Source organism: Glycine soja, chromosome 10 (genome assembly GCF_004193775.1).
Source record: "Glycine soja cultivar W05 chromosome 10, ASM419377v2, whole genome shotgun sequence".
Classification (NCBI taxonomy): Eukaryota; Viridiplantae; Streptophyta; class Magnoliopsida; order Fabales; family Fabaceae; genus Glycine; species Glycine soja.
In genome coordinates this window covers 45,686,306-45,705,208 of record NC_041011.1, presented here as the reverse complement: position 1 = coordinate 45,705,208, position 18,903 = coordinate 45,686,306, and the positions used below count along the sequence as shown (strand labels likewise).

Here is an 18,903-nt window from a genome sequence, read left to right as displayed (position 1 = left end):
ATGCTGCATGGTAACCCAGTATCTTTAACACTGATTTGGAAAATGATTTGTTCCTCCTATAACATGATCCTCCAACCCATATTTTCCCCACTCCAACCAGTAGCTCAACCTTTTTCATATTAACACAAACCAACAAAGGAAAGGAAGACAGGCAAAGAGTAAGCTCACTGTCTTACAAAAAAAATCAGTGTTACAATATGGAGCATGAGCAATGAGCAATTGTGTCTTATTAGACATAGTCAATGTCACTACTGAGTCTCTTCACGTGGCCTAGTCAAAATCAATTAATAAAACAAGACTAAAAGTCATTTTACACGGAACTAAATAAAAAAATGAGGATATTTTTTTCTCCCCAAAAGATAAGTATATATATATATATATATATATATATATATATATATATATATATCTCAACGATTAAGTTAAGGATTTGCAAGCTATGGCTCATAAAATCCGTGAAGGATAGAAATTATCCGAGATTTTTGGAAGAGTTTATTAAGACTTATAAAAGTAATTCGTAACCATTCTATAAATTCTCTTTTAATTTATTTCAACAAAATTTACACTCAAACTTATGAATAAATTTTTATTTGATAAAAAATTATTAAATAAATAATTAATTTATAAGCTGTTTATATAAGCACGCTCTAAAAATATATTATAATGTATGCTAATATACTGATAGACCATAAGTATAAAGTAGGATATGCCAAATCTATATATCTAATATATACTTGAATATTTATCTTTCAATTATATTTGATGCATGCACAAAATGAAGGAAAATTATTTTTGTACACTCAAAGGATATTTACACCTTGAGAGAGATAAATAATTAATAAGTGATAATATAATGTGACAAAAAGAGAGATATAAAAATAAATAAAAAGTGTTGATGTTGATGGGAATATTTACATAATAGACGTGTCCAAATATCACCATTCATTTATTAATAATGTGAAATCACCGTACAAAATGTACAAATTAAACTTTTCCTGGAAAGCTAGTTACGTCTAGCTTCCAATAGCTATATATCATAATTTGTCTATATGACTCAGAATGGAAAATTGCTAGTATACTAGCTAGCTACAAACAGTTGAAGAGCTAGCCTCAGATCCTAGACAAGATCACCAGCATTGTGAAGAACAAGAAGGAAAATGTTCTCATTGCAAGGGATACGGAGTTTAGAATCATTGGTGAATCCAAACACATCCTCTGCATGGTCCAGCAAGGCTTGGAAGAGTGGATGGTTGAGCATACCTACTTTGATCACAAATCTCTTGCAATCCTCACCAACATAGACAACTAGGTGACCTTTTGGGACATCTTTGGGTACGTATGAGTGTGACTTTTCATGCGAGGAACAACATGTAACCAATATTGCATAATTGGGAAAATTAGCACTGACCTTTCTAATGAATTTATAAAATTCCCTTATGCAGCATTTGAGAAGTTTGAGCTTCATCTTCATCATACATAGAATTGAGACAGAGAGAGAGAGAGAGAGAGTCAAGAGATAGAGACACAAATTAAAACTAGAAGTAAAAAGAGGTTTATATATGTAGTTGTTGCAAAGAGGGAGAAGAGAGAGTTATTATTCTAAGCTTAATATATATTTTAATGGCCCAAAAGAATCATTTTTGGATCATGGCTCAAATATTTTAGTTTAGTACGAGTGGAGTTTTGCATGCATTAATTGTACGAAATAGGACCTTTTGTTGTTTATGGTATGGTTCATAACTCATAAGTGGGTTAATGTAGGGAAGTACGCTTTGGGAGGGTGGGAGTGACAGGAAAAAGGCACGCATGAAGGATAAGAAAGTGTTGGTTGGAAGAAGCACAGTGGTGAGAATGATTAATAAGAAAGTACCAAGTTGTGATTCCCCGTTCGGACAGATATATATATGGGAAGGGAATAAAGTGTAACAGTTCCCTTTTTGACAAACTAATTATTGGATGCACGATTACAAAATTCTCTCCTTTTCAGAAATTTTCATAACATGCCGTCACCCAATGATCTAGTGTGGAGTTGTTTTAATTTAATGAGACTCGAGTTTCGGTCATAATGAGTTACATATAAAATAGTTAGAAGAAGAGTTGCACCTTCATGGGTAAAGAAAGAAAGGAGAGAGAAGGATTTGTAGGTTCGAATATAATATTTTTACTTAACATCTCCAGTAAAATCAACAAATTAACACTTGATAAAAAAAATTCTAGTTTAAATAAAAATTGTCTCCCATAAAGAGAATATCTACATATGTCCTAATATTAATGCATTCATCTCAAATTATTTGTAACTTGCAAATTTTAGTTTATTAGAGTGTTTTAGTTCAAAAAATTATTTTTCTAACAATAACGAATGGAATATTAATAATTTAATACTATTTTTATATAGAGATACTTTAAAATGAAGAGGACAGTCTATAATTAACCAACTTGTTAGATGTGGTATTTGTTGTATATCTTGAAGACTGATCATAAATTTGTTTGAGGCAGATATTTCAAACATGCAGACATCATGGATGCATGAACGCAATGATTCCTTTGGTGGACACGCAAATCCAAATAAAACAGCCAACAGATTTATGTTTGGTAATTATCATGAAACAAGACATCCTCAATACGACACACACTATTCTCTAGGAGCCAACAGATTTGGGGTATATATTGATGGGTTTTATGTTAATTATTTTTTGGCTAGCTAGCTAGCTACGTACGTTCCAATTCGACACCCAAAGTACCGATCGAGCATATATATGGTTGAAGGTTGAGAAGTCTCTATCACATGCTAAGATATCTGGCACTTTTGGAAGGGTCTTGCAGCATGTCACGGCCAGATAATATTCTTTTGCATTATCTTTTAGCACCTTTCAGAATATATCACTCAAGATTTAATTTCCAACAATTTTGTTTGAATTTAATTTAATAACAAATAAAATCAACGTAAATCAATGGAACTTAGTGCTTTTTATAGCCTTAGTATTTTAGTAATTAAGTATTGATTTTGTTTAAAGGCGTTTAGGGATGAGTGGTAGTGAATCTTTGGTTGGCATCTTCAACATGTGAGTGTTGTCCTGATATATAGTATTGAGAGTATCTTTTTGTTCCACTATTTTTTTAACAAAAAAAAAAATTATTGATTTCGTTTGAGATATTTTTTTGACTCACTTGTATTTTCTATATGAAATAATTTTACTCAAGATGATATAGTCTTGTAATAGGAAGTCTTTTTCCTATTGTTTTAATAAATATTCGAACTGTACTTTTTGTAAGACAATAATATCTTTCGTCAGTTGGTGTTATCAAATAAACAAAAGTATCATAATTAAAGCGTCATGCGTCATTTGTCATTACATGTGTCTAAAGCCAAACATGACGAGAATATTGATCTGAGTAGATAGATATGTTCGAACTCAGAACAACCATCAATTCGATAAATCTAATACAAATTTCCGGATTTAATATTTTCTTAAAAATGGAAATAAATTATAGTACTTTTGTAAACAAATTAAACAATAGTTTTTACTATTTCTTGTAATAGTCATTGGAGAATATCGCGATTTCACATTCCTCCCAGTATCATTTCACACCCTCTGGATCGGAAGAGTGAAATTACGATATTATTAATTCTGGAGTGTTTTCTTCTTTTATAGTAGTATTGTTCATAGTATTTTTTCTTTTTTTTAAGAATTGATGTTATAAAAGTTCTATTTGAAACATAAAAAGGCATGTTTACTACATCAATCTAAAAAACTTAGGAAAAGTTGTTTCATTATAAGTATAGTTTATGTGAGCTCTTATAAAGATCTATTTTTTATTTTTACTATATTATATTTCGTTAAAGAGTTTAAAAACTATAAAATATTTTGCTCAATACCAAAACTTTTACAACTCTTTTTATAAAAAAAATGATTTTCAAATTCTCCACATAATCACTTCTAATGGATGTAACTTTAAATATTTTTCATTTTGAATCATTTTATCAAATTTATGAAATGCATTAAATTAATGTATCAATTTTATGAGGAATGAATCATGTTTTGATATTCTATTTGTGGATCAATTATGATTATATTTGATAAGATATTTCAATTAGTTTTTAATTTTTTTATTAATTGAAAAATTCATTTGACTGTTTGATAAATAAATTTTTTTAATAGTTTTTAATATTTTTTAAAACATTACTTGAAATAATGTTTTTTAAAATATTAATTTTTAATTTTTTATATTTTCTTTCACTTTTATCTTTGATATATTTATTTATTTTTATTGTTATTATTTTTAAATAAACCATGATATTATTATTTTATGTCATTTTACACTTTTTAACTATAACAGTTAATTTTATTAAATATTTTTAATTTAATAAGTTAATTTTTGAGCTTGCTTTCAACTATCAACTATCTTTTTATTTTCTAGCTAACATGTTAGTTTTTAATTTTTAACTAATTTTTCAATTAGTTTTATGAAACATGTGTTGCATCCGTTATCAAATTACTCGTCTTTAAAAAAGATGTTATAATTTTACATAAATTTTAATGTTATGATAATAGGTAAGTTTTAATTAAAAAATTCTAAAAATAAAGAAATTTTAATGTTATAATTCTAAAAATTTTAATGTTCTGATAATAGGTAAGTTTTAATCAAATTACTCACATTTTATACAATACTCTTACAATTAATAATAATTTTCTCTCGCAAAATACCGTGTTTTATTTTATTTTTTGTCTATAAATTAAATTTTAATAGTTTTTTTTAATATGTCAGTAACTGAAGATAATCTTGTATTATAATTTAAACTGTTCATTATAAATTTAAAATATATTATTTATATGTCCAAAATAATTCTACTATAAAAAAATATTTATCTCATAAATGTATAAACCAAAATAATAATTAGTGATTAATAATTAGTATTAACTATTAATATTTAATATGATTGCTGAGTACCTGCGGTGCAAATTAGCCGAGTAAGCAGGAGAGGACTAACATGAGCGGATAGACAATGTCACTCACAAGTCATAACATAAACGAAAACCACCGTTCTCTTTCTCTCTCCAAAAATTATACGGTGGGTTTGAACTTCGAACTATGAAGGGCGAAATCATGCACAGTACCATGCAGTTACAGGTTCTCCAATTCACTTCTTCCTTCAATTTTCACTTTGCATTTCGCTATTTTGCTCAATTCATGACCTTATAGTTTTTCCAATTGCTTCAATTTTATGCAAAAAATTCACCAAATCTCTTACCCATTTTTAGGGTTTTTGAAAATCTCAATGGACACTACCGCTGCACGTGATTGAGTAGAATTAGCCTCCTGCTCCAACTTGCATTGCTGTTTCAAATCTTCAATTTTCCTTTTTTATTTTTTACTTTCATGTAATGGGTAGTGTTGAAATCCCCAATTGGCTGAAAGGGTTGCCCCTGGCTCCGGAATTTCGCCCTACAGACACTGAATTTGCCGACCCAATTGCTTATATTTCGAAGATTGAGAAGGAAGCTGCCAACTTTGGGATTTGTAAGATTATCCCACCGTTTCCCAAACCTTCAAAAAAATACGTTTTTTCCAATTTGAATAGGTCACTCTTGAAGTGCCCTGATTTTGGTCCAGATAATAGTTCATTAGGTGTTTGTAATTCATCGAAAACCAGTTCTGGGGATGGTAGTAGTGACGGGGTGTTGCGAGCCGTGTTTACTACAAGGCATCAAGAACTGGGGCAGAGTCAGAGTGTGAAAAAAGCCAAAGGGACAGTTCAGAATCCACTGTCAGGTGTTCATAAGCAAGTATGGCAAAGTGGGGAGGCTTATACTCTGGAGCAGTTTGAGTCTAAATCGAAGTCTTTTGCGAAAAGTGTGCTAGGATCGGTGAAGGATGTTTCTCCTCTGGTTATAGAGTCTATGTTTTGGAAGGCAACTTTAGAGAAGCCTATATATGTAGAGTATGCAAATGACGTTCCTGGGTCTGCTTTTGAAGAGTCCAAGGGTCAATTTCATTATAGTCATAGAAGGCAAAGGAAAAGGACTTATTATAAGAGTAGGCTAGATAGCTCTGATTGTAAACAAACTGAAACGGGTTGCGTAAGAGATACCCAAACCGATGAGACCAAGGTTGCTTCTGTCCAAAGTCATTCGGACACATGTTTGCAGATGGCCAAATCAAGTACAACTGTGTCAACATTTTCATCAAATGATGATTCACAATCTTCTAAGGAAAAGAGTTCAGATGCCAGCAATGAAATGCAAGGCACTGCTGGTTGGAAGCTTTCAAACAGTCCTTGGAACTTGCAAGTTATTGCACGCTCGTCTGGCTCACTAACACGTTTTATGCCTGATGATATTCCTGGTGTCACGTCACCTATGGTATACATTGGTATGCTGTTCAGTTGGTTTGCTTGGCATGTAGAGGATCATGAGCTTCACAGCATGAATTTTCTTCACACTGGCTCATCAAAGACCTGGTATGCTGTTCCTGGAGATTATGCCTTTGCTTTTGAGGAAGTCATCCGCACTGAGGGTTATAGTGGTAACATTGATCACTTAGGTATGTGAATGCCTTGACTATTACCTGATTACGTTTGATCTATATGTTTGGCATGACATATTAAGAAAAGTGTGTAGTGATTTATAGCCATTTTTTCTTATATTTGCTAGTAAATGGGTCTCCTGTTTGCATATATGCCTGCCTTTTTAACATCCACTCCTGTGAATATTTATCTTATATGAGGATGATCAGAATTTTTTTTGTTTGAATTCAAACCTGATCATCTCATTGACTCATTTTTGTTTCCTTTTAGTTGATCCATTTTATTCTTAAGGTGGTTGACTGCTATAACTTCCACAGTGTATTTGTAACTCAAGTACAGTTTCTTTTCTTGCCAGCTGCTTTGAAACTTTTGGGTGAGAAAACGACTCTTTTATCACCTGAGGTAATTGTTGCATCTGGGATTCCTTGTTGCAGGTCAGTTGCTTAACATATATTCTTTTATGTTATGAATATCTTGTGATGTTAAATTATATGCTTACAACTTATTATTATTTAAAATATGTAGTTAGAGGTTGTTGCTGGCATTTCTGCCGAATATCCCATTCTCTTTCTTGAACTTCAAACTTATGTATGTGGTGTCTTTCCTTTCTAGGTTAACTCAGCACCCTGGTGAATTTGTTGTGACTTTTCCAAGAGCTTATCATGTAGGATTCAGCCATGGTAATTGTTTTGAAGTTTACGCACGTTCCTAATATTTGCGGAAAACTGGTGTTGTAGGTGTTTAGTCTATGATTGATGGATTGATTGTACAGGTCTTTCTGCAATTTGTGCTACAGAGATCTGTTTGACATGTGGTACATGAAGAATTTACATGCATATTGAAGACTACAATTAAAAATGCCAGTGTTTCTTAAAATGTTTTATCGGTTGAATTTTAGAATATCAATATATACTCTGTGGTTCTTGATAAGTAGAATAATGAGCATTTTTATTTTTTTAAATGTGAGGGAAAGTTTTTTGGCCATGCATTCTGAAAAGATATAGTTAAAACTAAAATATGCCAGTCATTCATATATCCTTTGATTGGTTGGTGATTATAAAATTAATTAGTTAAAGCTAGTGTGTGCCCAATATTTTTTGATGAGCAATGAATTAAGATATGTTTCACTACGGGAGTACAGGGATAAATGAAACATATCAGACATCTTCTACATATGCTATTATGGATAACTATGAACTATGATACTGGTACAATACTGGGATATTACATTTCTTTAAAATTAGGATACAATATGACAAGATATGGGATTGGCACATAAAAAATTAATATCGTCTCAAAAGCCACCCCATATTACATAACTAAAGATAAAACATGGTACTCTGTTGCTTCTTTTGGATATCCCACTCTTTTTTGGCTAACCAATGCTACCTTCTTATAACTATGTACTGCTAATGTATGGAATTAATATAGTATTTTAAAGAATGTAATTTGATGAGATAAACTTAAGAAACTGTGTAAGATATCTGGAGAGAAAGATAGAAGAGGATACTGAAAAAAGTGCAGTTTTTTTGAAAGTTGTGCATTCAGAGGGTTGATGTCTTATTCACTGCATAAAGATAATTTGTTTGTTCTGTTTTTCTTTAGTCTTTACTCTTTAATTTTCCTCTGGATTTGTTTTCTCCGCTTCTTTTCTTGGCTTGGAACTTTTTACTAGGAACCATTTTAACCACATAGTGGTTGATTTTAAATTTTAATCATGGCATCAATAGTAAAGAAAAAGCTTTTATCTGCCCATGGGATCTTAGAAACACACTACTTTTTTTATCCACCCTATACTGTCTTGTTAGGTCTCTTTCTCTTCAATTGTCAACATAATTCTTATTTTATATACCATTTGGTGAAATCAAGGTTTTAACTGTGGGGAAGCTGCTAACTTTGGAACTCCACAATGGCTTAGAGTAGCTAAGGAAGCTGCAGTACGCAGAGCTGCAATGAACTATCTTCCCATGCTTTCCCATCAGCAACTGCTTTACTTACTGACCATGTCTTTTATTTCAAGGTAAGCTAATCTTCCACCACTGCTTGTATACATAGATACTATACTGCTGTATGGAGATTATATTATCATTTCAATCAATAATTACCTCTTGTTTCTTTTCAATTATATCCTACTTACCTATAAAAGCTGGTGATAATCAGTTTTAACTTATAACTATTTGTGATTGCCGTTGGTGATTTTTAATTAATTATTGCACCAGTTGTTTAATGACATGAATGGATGGTAATATTATAAGTCCTTTGCTGTTACCATAACCGTATTCAAATTTCAAAATAGAGATGTTTGGGGCTTTATCAGCTTATGGGCCTGTTTGTTACAGCTTTTCTTGTAAAAGAATAAATTTTTTAAAATAATAATTTCAGGTTTTCATTTGTTTGTTTCAATTTATCAAAATAATCAACAGTTGAAAAGAATCTAAAATTTAATTAAAATCAAAAGCTATTTTGAACAGCTTCTCATAATAAAATCAGTTTTTTTAAGTGATTTTTATGATTGTAAACAAACATAAATTAGCTTTTTGTTTTTTATTTTTTATTTTTTTAGAATCTCCAAAAAAATAATCACTAGATTGTTTTATATCAGAATCACTTTTTTTTATAATCTGTAACAGACTTGCCTATATTTAATGTTCATATAAAACAGTTTTGAGAGATATTTTGGATTAAAAATGTAATATATATTTGGTTCAATTTGATCTTGAAGTGGAATCTTTCTGTTGGCTTTTAGATTGTACAGATATAAATATAGATCCATCTCCATTTCTTGTTTTTCTATCACAAAGATTGTTCTAACATTCAGAAGCATTATTGCAATTTGCAACATGTATTTTGCTTTTATCTAGGTTTCTAATGTCTTACATAATTTTTATTCCTCCTGATGATATGTTCATTTAATAGAGTGCCAAGAACACTATTACCTGGCGTGCGTAGTTCTCGTCTAAGAGACCGTCAGAAAGAAGAGAGGGAGTTTTTAGTAAAACAGGCTTTTATAGAAGACATGCTGCAGGAAAACAAGCTTCTATCCATTCTTCTTGGGAAGGAAGCAACTAAAAAAGCTGTTTTATGGAATGCTGATTTACTGCCTGATTCCAGCAAAGATTTTCAGTTGCCTGATTTAACTTCTACTACTGGATCCTCTATGGCACATATGTCAAATATTAGTTCTGCAGAAAAGAGTGGTCATTATCTGCTTGATGAAATGAGTTTGTATATGGAGAATTTGACTAATTTAGATCTTGGTGGTGATGATCTTCCATGTCACTTCCAAACTGATTCAGGAGCATTGGCTTGTGTGGGTTGTGGAATCCTTGGTTTTCCATTTATGACTGTGATACAACCAACCGAGAAATTGATAATGGAACTTCTTCCTGATAATCATCTAGTTCAAGTTTCCTCTCCAGACTCTACTGCTTGCGTTCATAGTTCCATCTCAAGTAATGCCTTCGTACTTTGTCATATTGTCTATATTTATATTTATTCTCTATCACATTTTCATTTGTAGGTTTTTATGCCTTTTTTGTGTTTAGTGGTAAAATTGAGCTTGTCAACTACTATGGATGTGCGAAGGTAGATGAACAACGCCTTATTTCTTCTATGAAATAATGAACCAAAATATTTTTTTATTCTCTTGCATTTACTGGAAATTCAGTATACTCCTTATCTCATTTTTTTAAAAGGCTAAAGATGAAATTTATTAATGACATACTCCTTTACTCATGATTAGGTGAAAAATAATGAAAAATGATTATATCAACTATTTACCATTTTGATTTGCATTTTCCTTTTTTATATTTATGAAATTACTGAAACTGACATGATGACCAAAACATATTTGATAAAAATGTAGGTTGAACTTTTTGAGGTAGTCCTTTACTTTGCCAATCAGATGACACTTAATATTGAAATGAGTTACTATGTGATCTGTTCTTCAGGGGATCTTTCTGTTTCCGAACTTTCATCAGTAAAGGAGTTGCCAGATCAATCATTAAACAAGTGCAATAAATGTTGGAACACCTCCAGTAAGTTTTTGAGGCCTCGGATTTTCTGCCTGGAGCATGCTGTTCAAATATTTGAGATGTTGCAGAGCAAAGGTGGAGCCAATGTGCTTATAATTTGCCATTCAGGTTAGTTTGCAGATTGCAAATATGTTTGCATTTTCATTCTGTAATAGTTGGGTAAAATCAATATCTAATTTTGCAAGAGATGTATGCCTTTCTGTTTTCTGCTGCTTTCAACTTCAATTTAGTAAGGAAAACTTGTGGCTCTTGGATATAACAATCTGACCAAAGTTTCAGCTATATAGGGTTTGTTGATGTATCTTGGAATATCTTGCATCTTGGATGATATCTTAGAAGTGGTTTCCATATTTCATGATTTTTTTCCTTATTTAATTAGGATATAATTATAGTATTATAACATAAATGAAGGCTAATTTTTTGTTTTTTGTATCACGTCTTAGCACATCAGATTAATATCGATTAGCTGGTCCCATTTTTCTCCTTTTCTTCTTTCCCTAGCTAAACCCTAAACATGAGTAAACCCTCAAATTAATCCTCAAAATTATGACTTGGGCATTTTAGTCCCTGAGGTTTTTCAACCCTCTGTTAATCCCTGACTTTACAAAATAATACCATTCTCCATAACCTGTCTCATCACTTTATTGCTGTTGAGTTCCTAAAGTCTGGAACTCTTTTGTTTGGTATATTCTGTTTTTCAATTGCTGGCTTTCACTGTTTTGTTGGCCATAACAAATTTTGGTCACCCTTTCCCTCTTCGATTTGTGTTTCATTTCTCATCGCTCCACCCACCTCACTGCTCTGGTATAGCATTTTTGGGGGTGACTGGACTGCGCCGCTATAAGAAAGTTGTTAAGAGAATTCTTATGGTGAATAATATCTTTGAAGATTTAGTCTTTAAATGAGCTGAATGTTGTGTGATCCATGTAGCTTACCTCATATAGTGGGATTAGACTTTTGTTGTTGATGTCGTTTCCTTATTTTATTAAGGACTAGTCTAAATGATCTTATTTATTATAAATAAGATTTTGTTATTTTTTCTGATAAAAAGAATATACATAAGAAATAATGCTGTTATTTTGTATCACATTGAATCAATGTCAAGTTAAGATTATTCATTCTCAAGTTTCTCCTCTCCATTCCCTGCATAAACAATATACTTTCTGCAGGGTCTAATAGAGATGGAATCCATGTGCACAAGTCAGCTGTTGATCAATATATAACTTGTGCTGCAATCCATGTTTATATCAATTTTTGTTATCAGTTATAGAAATGCAAGTTTTATTTTATAACTCTAGAAACAATGAAAAGCATAAATCTGTGTTTCAAATATTTAATATATTTATTTTTTTATACTTTTCTGCATTTTTGTAGACTACCAGAAAATAAAGGCACATGCCAGGGCAGTTGCGGAAGAGATACATAGTGCTTTTGATTATAATGAGGTTCCATTAGATACTGCATCCCCAGAAAATTTGACTTTGATAGATCTGGCAATTGATGGTGAAGAACATGATGAATGTGAAGACTGGACATCTAAACTAGGCATTAACCTACGGAATTGTGTCCATGCAAGAAATAACTCTCCATCTAAACAAGTTCCTTGGATACTAGGGACGCTGTTGTATGATAAATGCCTTGCTTCAAAATCTTTAGCTTTAAATTGGCAATCACGGAGATCTCGATCAAAAAGGTCAAGTTGTTTGGCTCAGACTAAACCGTGTGACAGTATTGAGAGAAAGAAGGAGGATCGGTTTTATGGAAGAATAGATGACTCCCCTGCTGAAAAGAAGCTACTTCAATATTCAAGAAGGAAGTTCAAGTCAAAGCAAAGGTGTTTCCCTGTAGCAAGCATGGTCAGTGAATTCCAAGAGAAGTCCAAAAATTTGTCAGCTACTTTGAATGGGGATCATAATAATTGTTTTTCTAAAACTGATCTTGAAGCTAAGAATTTCAGGAGTGATTATGCATTGTCATGTGTCTCTGCTTCTACCAAAATGTCTCCAATACATCCTGAAATCCAGATTGCTGAAATGCCTGCTAGCACGAGATTAAACGATGCTAAACCGCAACCTTCCAATTCCATTCCTGATCATACTTTAATGACTGAAGAAGTTGGAGCAGAGATTGAGAAGCAAACCATACAGGAATCAGATGTAGACAGAAATAATGATTTAACACTCGGTCATTCTAAGATGCATTGCAATACCAGTGTCTCAGAAATATGTGGCAAGGAGAGCCAAGGTTGTCAGGACAAGAAATGTTCTAGCTCACTTACAAATGCAACTGATAGAAATATTGAAATGATTAGAATTTCTGAAATTACAGAAGCAATTATCATCGATAGCAGGTGTAATAGCTTAATTTTGAATGGTGAAGGGCATCAAGAATATCAGTCTACCTGCAAAAGCAACAATGAGGAAGCTGCTTTATCACCTGCTTCATTGGTAAATCAATCTACCCTGGCATCTGTGGTTGGAAGTTTTGGAAGTCCAAATAATAATTATACTGCAGAAAAAATTAGCAGTCCTATTTTCCTAGAAAAGACAACTGAGGAAGAAATTGATTCTTTAAGCGAAAGGGACAAGGAACCTCTAATTGATGACAGACCAATTAGCGAACATACTCTAAAAGAAGTTTGTGAAGTTCAAAGAGAGCTTTATGCTTCTGCAGACTTGCATAATACCATAGTCTTGGATTATGAGATGCAACATGAAACTCAGGGTGGAAAAGATAGCAGAAAAGAAATAAATCAGTCAACTCTTGTTTCAACAATTACAAGAGGGGAATATGCTGAAGGGTTGAATGATGAAGTGATTCCAAAGTCTGTGGAGCAGTGCCAGATTGAAAATATGAATAAAATTAATGTGGAACCTGTTTCTAGCTATGTTGCAAAAGGTGAAAATAAATGTGTAACTTCATCAGAATTAGGATGTTCTGAAGTTTTAGTGGAAACCTATCCTAAAGACTCCTGTATTCAATTGATTTCAGATAAAGAAAAAGAAACGGAAATCCAGTCAGTGAGTATAATTGATGAGGAATTTTGCTCTGGCACAGATACATCGATAGATGACTCTTCATCAATCCAGGAATGTTCTAAAATTGAGAAAGAGAGCTGTGTTACAGAAAACATAAATGGAATCAAAGCCAATTTGTCAAAAGATAATAGGGAGCTGGAAAGCTGCGAGTTGACTACAGCAGTTCCCAGATCAAATGCCAGGAAGAATAAAAAGAGAAAAGTGAAAAATACAACGAAGAATCAATCCAATATTGACAACTTTATTAGAAGTCCGTGTGAGGGGTTGAGGCCAAGAGCTGGGAAGATTGCCACTGACAAAAGTGGGGTGGAAATCAACCAAGTTGACAAGGAAAATCAGGTGGCTAAAAGGGCAAGGAGATCTTCTGAAGGTTTGGTTCCTCACAAAAATAAAAAGGATGATGTTAAAAAGCCCCATAAGTGTGACCTTGATGGTTGCCAAATGAGTTTCAAGACTAAGGCTGAGTTACTACTGCATAAACGAAACCTTTGCCCACATGAAGGGTGTGGTAAGAAGTTCAGCTCCCACAAATATGCTTTACTTCACCAGCGTGTTCATGATGATGAGAGGCCCCTTAAGTGCCCATGGAAAGGTTGTTCCATGTCATTCAAGTGGGCTTGGGCAAGGACAGAGCATATTCGCGTACATACTGGGGAGAAGCCTTATCACTGCAAGGTCGAGGGATGTGGCCTTTCTTTCAGGTTTGTATCAGATTTTAGCAGGCACAGACGGAAAACGGGGCACCATGTGAAACCTCCTGCTTGAGAAGATATAATATTCATTTGTTAACTTTTTGTTCTCGCAACATGTGCATATTTGCAGTTAGATTGGTAAAAGTGAGGCATAGAGTCATGTCTGACCATAAGCATTCTGGTTAGTTGTAAAGTTAGGATAGAATGGTTGTTTTGTAGGTGCACAATATCCAATTCATTCGAAGGCAGTTAGAGTTGGTAACTTCAGAGAGTTTTGATCTTTCTCTCTTACTAGAATTCAGATCTAGCAACATCCTCTAAAGGAGGGAAAACTCTCCCTAGGAAGCTGCATCATGTTGGTTGGTCATGCCTATGATAGCTTTTGTTGATTGCCTGTACTTATGGTTCTTTTGAAGCAGTTGATAGGACCTTGATCTTTCAGGATATATAATTGTTCATTAGGGCTGTATATTACTTTGGATTAACATTATTTATTATTAAGGGGGACAAGAAAGTTGAGAGTAAAAACAAGGTATGTGCTCTCAATGATTGTATGTACTCTACCCTCTTCGCTAGTAAATTCAGTGGTTAAACATTCGGTTGACACTGCATATTCTAATTTGGTTGTCTACCCTTTTACGGTGTTTTTCATTAGTTTGATTTTTTTTCCAATTTTATCCTGTGCAATTTTCACCAAAATGTGTCAATTAATAAAATTCACTCCTATAAGGTGTATATGAAAATTGCTTAACTAGTTTTTTTTTTCCTTTGTTCAGAATTTTTAACAAAATAAGTTAGCATATTGATTGATTCTTGGGTATATGAGTTTTTTTTTTTTTACCTTTTTGTCCCATTCAACCTTTTAATGATTACTTGGGCAAAAAATCTGATTAATTTCTGGTTGCGTAGATGTATGAATATGCAAATTAGGACTTGTGTTATAGTATGATCTTCTATTCTTCGCCTACTGCAATTATTTTAATTTAAATTGTGAATATATTTATGTCAAATTCTACTTAAAAAGTTAACGATGATTAATTATCTAGACAGATGATTAGATAACCAACGAGTAACATAAACTTGGCGCTGACCAAATAGGTTGAAGAGCATAATAACACAGAAGGGCTCATGAGCTCTCTAAATGCTAGACCAATGGGGGATGTCATGGTTTGGATTTATGAAAATTAAATCAAATGTGTTTTAAAATTAGGGGGCTTCTATTCTCACTCCCAAAATTTCTATTGACACCCACGTGTGCTTAAATTTTGTTTTTTGGGAAATACCTTATTCGATCATATAAACACGATTTTATTGAAAAAATACACAATAAAATCATGTTTAGTTAATATATTAATGCTAATTGCAATACTCGAAATCCATTCATAATTGTTAGCATTCACAATAATAAAATTCTATTGAGTGCATAATCCTTGCGTTTAACTAAAAGTATTGAGTTCAAGTTTTAAGTATGTGTCAGTGTTAAGTATTCGAAAAAAAAAAATTATCTTTTAAAATAGTTTTATTTGATTGGAATGAGATTGCTTCTAATAAAATATACTTGTAATCTAAAAAAATTCACAATAATAAAATAAATATATGTATACATAACTAGTAATGCTAGATTAAGCCAACTCGGGCAAAATTATTATATAGTTCCGATATAATTTACAAACATTTGTAACCTAATATCCTTTGTCAGGATAATAATGTTAGATTATGCGAACATGGGCAAAATTATTATATAGTTCCGATATAATTTATAAACTTTAATTTTAACCTAGTATCCACTGTCAGGATAATGTAAGATATACAAAACAAATAAACAGGTGTAAGTATACTTGCCATGTATTATCATTTAATTTCATGTACTGATAATGCTCCCTACAATTTTAATATCCATCCTTTTAACCTACCCTCTCCATAGATTGACAAAGCTGGGGAGTCATCTGAGAAGATAAAGATAATCGATCTCAAGTTGTTTCCAAAACACTTAAAAATTATTTTTCATGTTGAACATAAATGAGTACTTAATTTCTTTGGATGTGTTGAAAACAAGATAGAGTTTCATGGGAAATGAAAGGTGATCGTAATAATTAAAATACGTACCGGTTTTTATAATATAATCTAAAAATATTTTTTGATATAAATAGCTACTTTTAATCACTACTGTGTTATACTAATCATAAATATTTGATAATATATATTTTAAAACGCTGTAAGTAAAAATTGTTTTTGCTTTTGAAAATATAAATTAGCTGAAAACTTATCGGCTATAAACTAGGTCTCAGCTGAAAAATTGAAAACTAGCTTAAAGTTTATATTTGAAATTAAATATAATATTAGGGTTTGTTCACGTTTTAGTTTTTTGCTTTTAACTAAAAAAAACTTGATGCAGCTTTTAATAAAATTTAAATATATTATTTTGTAATTTTATGTTTAACTATATATATATATATATATATATATATATATATATATATATATATATATATATATATATATATATATATATATATATATATTCTATTTTAAACTTAAAGTAAAATCCATATTTTATCTTCTATATCCTTTTAAGATAATCCCAAATCTTTATAAGTTTAACTCAATTGATTGAGTATGGTATGTGAGTATTATAAATATTCTGGTATCATGTTTAATTTCTATGGATAAAAAAATCTCAAATCTCCTTATGAGATCTTTTTATTAATTAATATTTTTATAGACTAAGTAAATAAAATATTAATTATTCTTTGTATTTTTGAGATATTAAATGTATTTTTTATTTAACTTATTTTTTTTATAAAATATTACAAAGATCAGAAAATACAGACATTATAAAAGGATATAACTTTGTGACCACCATAGACTTTGACTTTTCAGTGGGATTATGAGATATTTTTACAAGTTTTGTATTTTAATATCAATTATATGACTAATTTTGGTTGATGATTTAGTCATATATTAAAAATTCTTATATCTTTCTTAAATTTGCATTTTACGAAAATCAAATTTATGTCACAAACTCAGGGTGTACCAAGTAAGTTACACCCAATTGTGTAAAGGATATAACTTTTATACCCATTTTTTATATGTTTACAAACATTATTAGTTGTAGATGTAGTATCTCGTATACGGTGACCCGGAGAATTAGGGGTAAATACATGTTCTTCAATTTAAGATGAAAAGGATGTAAGGATAGTGTTTTTTTTTTTCTTCACTTCATTGGAAAGATGTAAGGAATAAGGATAGTCTGTGTTTTTACAAGTATTTTTTTTTCGTTAATTAAGTTTTAAAAAAATACCAATAACACTCTTTCTAATAACATTCTATTTCTAACACTTTTTTCATTGTTTTTATACATATAAGAAAAAAAAAACTCTTTTCATTAAATTTGTTGAAAATTATAAATTTTGATGGATCCCACAAATTTAATGTTGGAAATTTATTAATCCTAAATTAATATTTTAAAAGTCATATATTTGTTCTGTTATTTAACAAACGTAACCCTCCATTTTAAGTTGACGTTAACGTTACATTAAATAATATAAACGTCAACTTACCATAAAATAGACTTTATTTATACCGTGCACGTGGTTCATAAGGAAATGAACTTAAAAAATAGTCCAAATACATTTTGGTATGCATGCATGCCAAGCTGAGATAATATCCGAATGGAAAAAAAAAAATACATGACACCACCACAATGCTATTCAGTATTCAACATATATGCAGTGAGAGAGAAAAAAAATAAAAATATAGATATCATAAGATGATAAAAATAAAAAGTAATGATATTTGAACATTCATAATTTACACGTACTACACCAATGTCTTTTATTTCTCTTCATTTGATCTCTATCATTAATCTTATTAATTATTTATCTCTCATCTCTTGTTATCTCAAGATGTCTATATCCTTTTAATGTTCAAGAATCATTTTCCAAAGATTAATAAAAAGATATTGGTAGAGTGTTTAAAATAATAAGGTGTTGAAGGATCAAAATAATATAATTGAGCAATGATATTTAAATACCTATTTTTACTAAACACTTAATTAATTAGAACACATTATTTCTCTCTATCTTTCTTCCTATCACTTATAAAAACATATTTTATCATCATATTTATAAGATTCAATTTCTAATTCATTAACATTAAAGAAAAGAGTGAATTTAGTTGATAATAATAAATTTATCTTAAATTTATAATTTTATTAAAATTATGTTTGTCAATAATTTCCCTCTTTCTTCTAATTATTTGTTAATATGTTTTCTCTCTTCTTTTAATTAAGGGTATTTTTAATTCAAAAATAATTAATATAATAAACATTATATATTAAATCTAATAAAATATAAATAAATATCATTTTAAATTTGAGTCTTATAAATAAAAAAGATAGAGTAGTTATCTAACTAACAACATATTAGCCTTATTAGGTGTTGAAGTATTATTTTCCAATACATACAATTATCAAGCATCCACTAGTATAAATACGTATATAGGTGGTGAAGGTTGTAGCATGCACCACTGATCGATTTCAAGACTACTATGGCTATCTCGAAAAACAACAAAGCCCTTTCTCTTGCTCTACGAAGGTGATGCAACCATTTTCC

At 31.0% G+C, this 18,903-nt stretch overlaps 1 protein-coding gene across 1 annotated transcript; it reads left to right on the top strand.

Moving 5' to 3' along the window:
* The first annotated feature begins 5,020 nt into the window (after positions 1 to 5,020).
* On the top strand, positions 5,021 to 14,924 carry LOC114369355 (probable lysine-specific demethylase ELF6). The gene is made up of 8 exons (XM_028326575.1): positions 5,021 to 5,130; positions 5,262 to 6,543; positions 6,882 to 6,960; positions 7,139 to 7,206; positions 8,396 to 8,546; positions 9,443 to 9,978; positions 10,477 to 10,668; positions 11,935 to 14,924. Exons 2-8 carry the CDS (start codon positions 5,385 to 5,387, stop codon positions 14,361 to 14,363), a joined length of 4,614 nt encoding a protein of 1,537 aa, XP_028182376.1. The 5' UTR covers positions 5,021 to 5,130; positions 5,262 to 5,384; the 3' UTR covers positions 14,364 to 14,924.
* The last annotated feature ends 3,979 nt before the right edge of the window (positions 14,925 to 18,903 follow it).